The 6291-nt window shown below is 30.2% G+C and overlaps 2 protein-coding genes across 2 annotated transcripts in view; one reads left to right on the forward strand and one right to left on the reverse strand.

The window, feature by feature from the left end:
* The window catches only part of LOC119615634 (serine/threonine-protein kinase fused-like), a gene marked incomplete at its 5' end in the record, with an annotated part of 1013 nt that extends 946 nt beyond the window's left edge, over nucleotides 1-67 (forward strand). Inside the window, one exon of the mRNA XM_037971643.1 lies at nucleotides 1-67. This exon is cut by the window's left edge and continues 660 nt beyond it.
* An 892-nt stretch (nucleotides 68-959) lies between these two features.
* LOC119615633 (tafazzin homolog) lies at nucleotides 960-2687 on the reverse strand. Its single transcript, XM_037971642.1, has 4 exons — nucleotides 2554-2687; nucleotides 2353-2460; nucleotides 1103-1491; nucleotides 960-1039 (listed from the first exon to the last, which is right to left on the reverse strand). Exons 1-4 carry the CDS (start codon nucleotides 2675-2677, stop codon nucleotides 995-997), a joined length of 666 nt encoding a protein of 221 aa, XP_037827570.1. The 5' UTR covers nucleotides 2678-2687; the 3' UTR covers nucleotides 960-994.
* Nucleotides 2688-6291: the final 3604 nt, after the last annotated feature.

The raw sequence follows: 6291 nt of genomic DNA on the forward strand, positions 1-6291 counted from the left end.
TTAGTATAAGTTGTTGTTCTTTTTTATGTTTTGCATGTTAATTTTATTTTATTTATATTTTAACAAAATTTTTTTTTATATATAAATAAACTTTATTTTAAATTTAACAAAACTAAGCGCTTTCTTAAAATTTTTGATCAACAATTTCAGTCTTGTTTGTGGAATGACAGACTTAACAACTTCGATCACTTTGTTATTTCATAAGGATCCATAACTTCTATCTTTCTATCTATCTATCTATCTATCTATCTATCTATCTATCTATCTATCTATCTATCTATCTATCTATCTATCTATCTATCTATCTATCTATCTATCTATCTATCTATCTATCTATCTATCTATCTATCTATCTATCTATCTATCTATCTATCTATCTATCTATCTATCTATCTATCTATCTATCTATCTATCTATCTATCTATCTATCTATCTATCTATCTATCTATCTATCTATCTATCTATCTATCTATCTATCTATCTATCTATCTATCTATCTATCTATCTATCTATCTATCTATCTATCTATCTATCTCTGTCGAGTTCAGGTTATTAAGATCACGGAAAGAAACGTGTAGAAAAATATAAACCAAAATTAAGGAGGAAATGGCGGACGAGGTTTCGCAAGATTTAAATAAATACACTTTTGTTCTTTTAAATATATACAATTTATTTATTTAGGACTCATTTGCTGTTTTCATCTTCTCAATAAATAACACGACAAAATGTATGTTCACAGTAAGCTTATTTCTTTTTAAAAAAAAGTAATATTCAATTATCTTTTGTATCAAATTTACACGATATTTTTTTCTTTAAAGTAAAACATTAAAAAGGCAATAAATTAACAAATGCTTAATTTAAAACCAAAAATCAACAGATTTTATATCAAGAATATATATAAATATACTATAGATAGTTTTACTTATTATTACTGAGAAAAAAAATAAAAGTTTTTTTTTAAAAAAAAGATACAAACAACAATTTACATCGAATTCTATTTGTGTTTTTTATGAAGCTCTTCGGTTTCTAAGCGTAAATTCTGAAAAAAAAGAAAATATTTAATTACAATTTTCCAGTAATTTAAAAAACACCACAAACTTACATGAAATACTTCTTGTATTTTATCGGTTATTAATTTTCTAGCCTCCGGTTCAGGAACATTTCTACTTTTTAAATCGTTTATAAAATCATTCATATCAATCGGTTTGCCAATATTAACCGTTACTCTTTTGCCCCATTTAAGGATATAGGGTTCCACATTTGGCAGCACATCATCCATGCCCTCATGCCACATGGGTATAATTATAGGCACTTTGGAAGATTCATAGATAATACGACCAACACCCCATTTCAGGCGCATTTCTTCTTTAGTCATATTCACTTTACCCTCAGGAAACACATGTACCCAGTGTCCCAATTTTACTTTTTGTACACAAATATCGACAGCATCTTGATAGACACCTTGGCCACGTATTACGGGAATGCATTTACCTATTTATGGAGATTTTGAAAATGTTATTATTTGAGTTTAAAACCGTAAACTAGACCATAGTTAGACCATCGACTAGACTAGACTAGACTAGACTAGACTAGACTATAGACTAGACTATAGACTAGACTATAGACTAGACTATAGACTAGACTATAGACTAGACTATAGACTAGACTATAGACTAGACTATAGACTAGACTATAGACTAGACTATAGACTAGACTATAGACTAGACTATAGACTAGACTATAGACTAGACTATAGACTAGACTATAGACTAGACTATAGACTAGACTATAGACTAGACTATAGACTAGACTATAGACTAGACTATAGACTAGACTATAGACTAGACTATAGACTAGACTATAGACTAGACTATAGACTAGACTATAGACTAGACTAGACTAGACTATAGACTAGACTATAGACTAGACTATAGACTAGACTATAGACTAGACTATAGACTAGACTAAAGACTGGACTATAGACTGGACTATAGACTAGACTAAAGACTGGACTATAGACTAGACTATAGACTGGACTATAGACTGGACTATAGACTGGACTATAGACTGGACTATAGACTGGACTATAGATTGGATTATAGACTGGACTATAGATTGGACTATAGACTGGACTATAGACTGTTCTATAAACTGGACTACAAATTGGACTATAGACTGGACTATTGACTTGACTATAGACTGGACTATAGATTAACTAGTCTACCGTCTAGTTTATCGTATCGTATAGTCTATTTTTTAGCCTATCATTTAGTCCGCTGACTCGTCCATCATCTAGTCTATTGTATAGCCTATCGTCATCTCTATCGTATTATTATTGCTAGATCAACATACCAAACATAAAAAATGTTGAATGATATTTATTTGTAAAACAAATATCATGGGCTGCCATAGACCATCTAATTTTAAAGGAATTACAAACGTAACGCACTGGTAAAACACCTAAAAAATTACATTTTAAAATACAAAGATAAAAAGAAACGAAATTGTAAATGTTAATTAAATTCTAAAATCCAAAGTTTAAATTTTACATACCCCAAAGACCGGGATCATCAAAACATGAATGATGATTTGATACGGTTACTAAGGGTACACCGGGTGGTCGTTTAGCCACGGCTTCTATCAGTCTTTCTCTATTATAAACTTTTGTTTTATTCATAAAAACTGTAAAGAATGGTTTATCGATATATAATTAATTATAATTGTTTATAAGTACATATATATAAGGAATTCAAATGAGTACAAGGTTTAAGCATGGTACCATGGATTCAATGAAATGTTTACGAATGTATTAATGAAATGAGGAACAGTGCGATGATATAAATAAATTAATTAATTACAAAACTAAAAAAAGAAGCTATATGATAGGATTACATATTACAGAGATTTTATACAATACTAATTGAAACTATTCTATTTTTCTATTAAATGCAACGAACCTTGTTAATTAAAATAAATTAATTTTAATAAATATAAACTTTTTAGTACAGACATTCACTTTACTTCACTTTACCTTTCTTTTCCACAATTAGATTGCACGTTGATGGAAGTAATTGAAACTAAATTGAAAGAAACCAGCAAAAATAAAGGCATTTAAGTCGCACATACATAAATTCAAATTTGAAATCCTAAGATTTACTTTAATTTAAATATATTTTGTTATTTGTGATCCAATGCGTTCGTAATCAATCATATTTTACTTCAAAAATCTATATTTTTAGTCGAAAACATAAAATCGTCTGTAACTTCGTTAAAACGCGTTTAAATTGAAAAAGGGCCTCGATTTGTGATCACTCATATTTAACCTCAATAATCGATTTTTTGATCGAAAACATAAAATCGGCTGTAACTTCGTTAAAACGCGTTTAAATTGAAAAAGGGCCTCGATTTGGGATCACTCCTATTTTACCTCAAAAATCGATTTATTATAGAAAATATAAAATCGGCTCTAACTTCGTTAAAACACGTTTAAATTGAAAAAGGGCCTCGATTTGTGATCACTCATATTTTACCTCAAAAATCGATTTTTTATGGTCGAAAATATAAAATCAGCTGTAACTTCGTTAAAACACGTTTAAATTGAAAAAGGGCCTCGATTTGTGATCACTCATATTTTACCTCAAAAATCGATTTTTTATGGTCGAAAACATAAAATCGGCTGTAACTTCGTTAAAACGCGTTTAAATTGAAAAAGGGCCTCGATTTGGGATCACTCCTATTTTACCTCAAAAATCGATTTCTTGATCGAAAACATAAAATCGACTGTAACTTCCCTAAAACACGTTTAAATTGAAAAAGGGCCTCGATTTGTGATCACTCATATCATATCAAAAATCGATTTTTTTGGTAGAAAACATAAAATCGGCTGTAACTTCCTTAAAACACGTTTAAATTGAAAAAGGGCCTCGATTGGTGATCACTCATATTTTACCTCAAAAATCTATTTTTTTGATAGAAAACATAAAATCGGCTGTAACTTCGTTAAAATACGTTTAAATTGAAAAAGGGCCTCGATTTGTGATCACTCATATTTTACCTCAAAAATCGAATTTTTTGGTAGAAAACATAAAATCGTCTGTAACTTCGTTAAAACACGTTTAAATTGAAAAAGGGCCTCGATTTGTGATCACTCATATTTTACCTCAAAAATCGATTTTTTTGATCGAAAACATAAAATCGGCTGTAACTTCCTTAAAACACGTTTAAATTGAAAAAGGGCCTCGATTTGTGATCACTCATATTTGACCCCAAAAATAGATTTTTTGATCGAAAACATAAAATCGGCTGTAACTTCGTTAAAACACGTTTAAATTGAAAAAGGGCCTCGATTTGTGATCACTCATATTTTACCTCAAAAATCGATTTTTTATGGTCGAAAACATAAAATCGGCTGTAACTTCGTTAAAACGCGTTTAAATTGAAAAAGGGCCTCGATTTGGGATCACTCCTATTTTACCTCAAAAATCGATTTCTTGATCGAAAACATAAAATCGACTGTAACTTCCCTAAAACACGTTTAAATTGAAAAAGGGCCTCGATTTGTGATCACTCATATCATATCAAAAATCGATTTTTTTGGTAGAAAACATAAAATCGGCTGTAACTTCCTTAAAACACGTTTAAATTGAAAAAGGGCCTCGATTGGTGATCACTCATATTTTACCTCAAAAATCTATTTTTTTGATAGAAAACATAAAATCGGCTGTAACTTCGTTAAAATACGTTTAAATTGAAAAAGGGCCTCGATTTGTGATCACTTATATTTTACCTCAAAAATCGAATTTTTTGGTAGAAAACATAAAATCGTCTGTAACTTCGTTAAAACACGTTTAAATTGAAAAAGGGCCTCGATTTGTGATCACTCATATTTTACCTCAAAAATCGATTTTTTTGATCGAAAACATAAAATCGGCTGTAACTTCGTTAAAACACGTTTAAATTGAAAAAGGGCCTCGATTTGTGATCACTCATATTTGACCCCAAAAATAGATTTTTTGATCGAAAACATAAAATCGGCTGTAACTTCGTTAAAACACGTTTAAATTGAAAAAGGGCCTCGATTTGTGATCACTCATATTTTACCTCAAAAATCGATTTTTTATGGTCAAAAATATAAAATCGGCTGTAACTTCGTTAAAACGCGTTTAAATTGAAAAAGGGCCTCGTTTTGTGATCACTCATATTTTACCTCAAAAATCTATTTTTATAGTCAAAGATATAAAATCGGCTGTAACTTCGTTAAAACACGTTTAAATTGAAAAAGGGCGTCGATTTGTGAACACTCATATTTTACCTCAAAAATCGATTTTTTTGGTATTTTACCTCAAAAATCGATGTTTTTGATCGAAAACATAAAATCGGCTGTAACTTCGTTAAAACGCGTTTAAATTGAAAAAGGGTCTCGATTTGTGATCACTCATATTTAACCTCAAAAATCGATTTTTTATGGTCGAAAATATAAAATCGGCTGTAACTTCGTTAAACGCGTTTAAATTGAAAAAGGGCCTCGATTTGTGATCACTCATATTTTACCTCAAAAATCGATTTTTTTGATCGAAAACATAAAATCGGCTGTAACTTCGTTAAAACGCGTTTAAATTGAAAAAGGGCCTCGATTTGTGATCACTCATATTTGACCTCAAAAATCGATTTTTTATGGTCGAAAATATAAAATCGGCTGTAACTTCGTTAAACGCGTTTAAATTGAAAAAGGGCCTCGATTTGTGATCACTCATATTTGACCTCAAAAATCGATTTTTTTGATCGAAAACATAAAATCGGCTGTAACTTCGTTAAAACGCGTTTAAATTGAAAAAGGGCCTCGATTTGTGATCACTCATATTTGACCTCAAAAATCGATTTTTTTGATCGAAAATATAAAATCGGCTGTAACTTCGTTAAAACGCGTTTAAATTGAAAAAGGGCCACGATTTGTGATCACTCATATTTGACCTCAAAAATCGATTTTTTTGATCGAAAACATAAAATCGGCTGTAACTTCGTTAAAACGCGTTTAAATTGAAAAAGGGCCTCGATTTGTGATCACTCATATATTACCCCAAAAGTCGATTTATTATAGAAAACATAAAATCGGCTGTAACTTCGTTAAAACACGTTTAAATTGAAAAAGGGCCTCGATTTGTGATCACTCATATTTTACCTCAAAAATCGATTTTTTTGGTAGAAAACATAAAATCGGCTGTAACTTCGTTAAAACGCGTTTAAATTGAAAAAGGGCCACGATTTGTGATCACTCATATTTGACCTCAAAAA

Source organism: Lucilia sericata, unplaced genomic scaffold (assembly GCF_015586225.1).
Source record: "Lucilia sericata isolate MDLA Ls3-8-SP2 unplaced genomic scaffold, ASM1558622v1 Contig006458F_arrow, whole genome shotgun sequence".
Taxonomy (NCBI): domain Eukaryota; kingdom Metazoa; phylum Arthropoda; class Insecta; order Diptera; family Calliphoridae; genus Lucilia; species Lucilia sericata.

Coding starts and splice junctions, on each gene's coding strand:
- LOC119615633 (XM_037971642.1), bottom strand. CDS start 2,677: ATGAATAAAACAAAAGTTTATAATAGAGAAAGACTGATAGAAGCCGTG. Junction 2,461..2,553: donor TGATGATCCCGGTCTTTGGG/GTATGTAAAATT, acceptor GTAATTTTTTAG/GTGTTTTACCAGTGCGTTAC. Junction 1,492..2,352: donor TTCAACATTTTTTATGTTTG/GTATGTTGATCT, acceptor CTCCATAAATAG/GTAAATGCATTCCCGTAATA.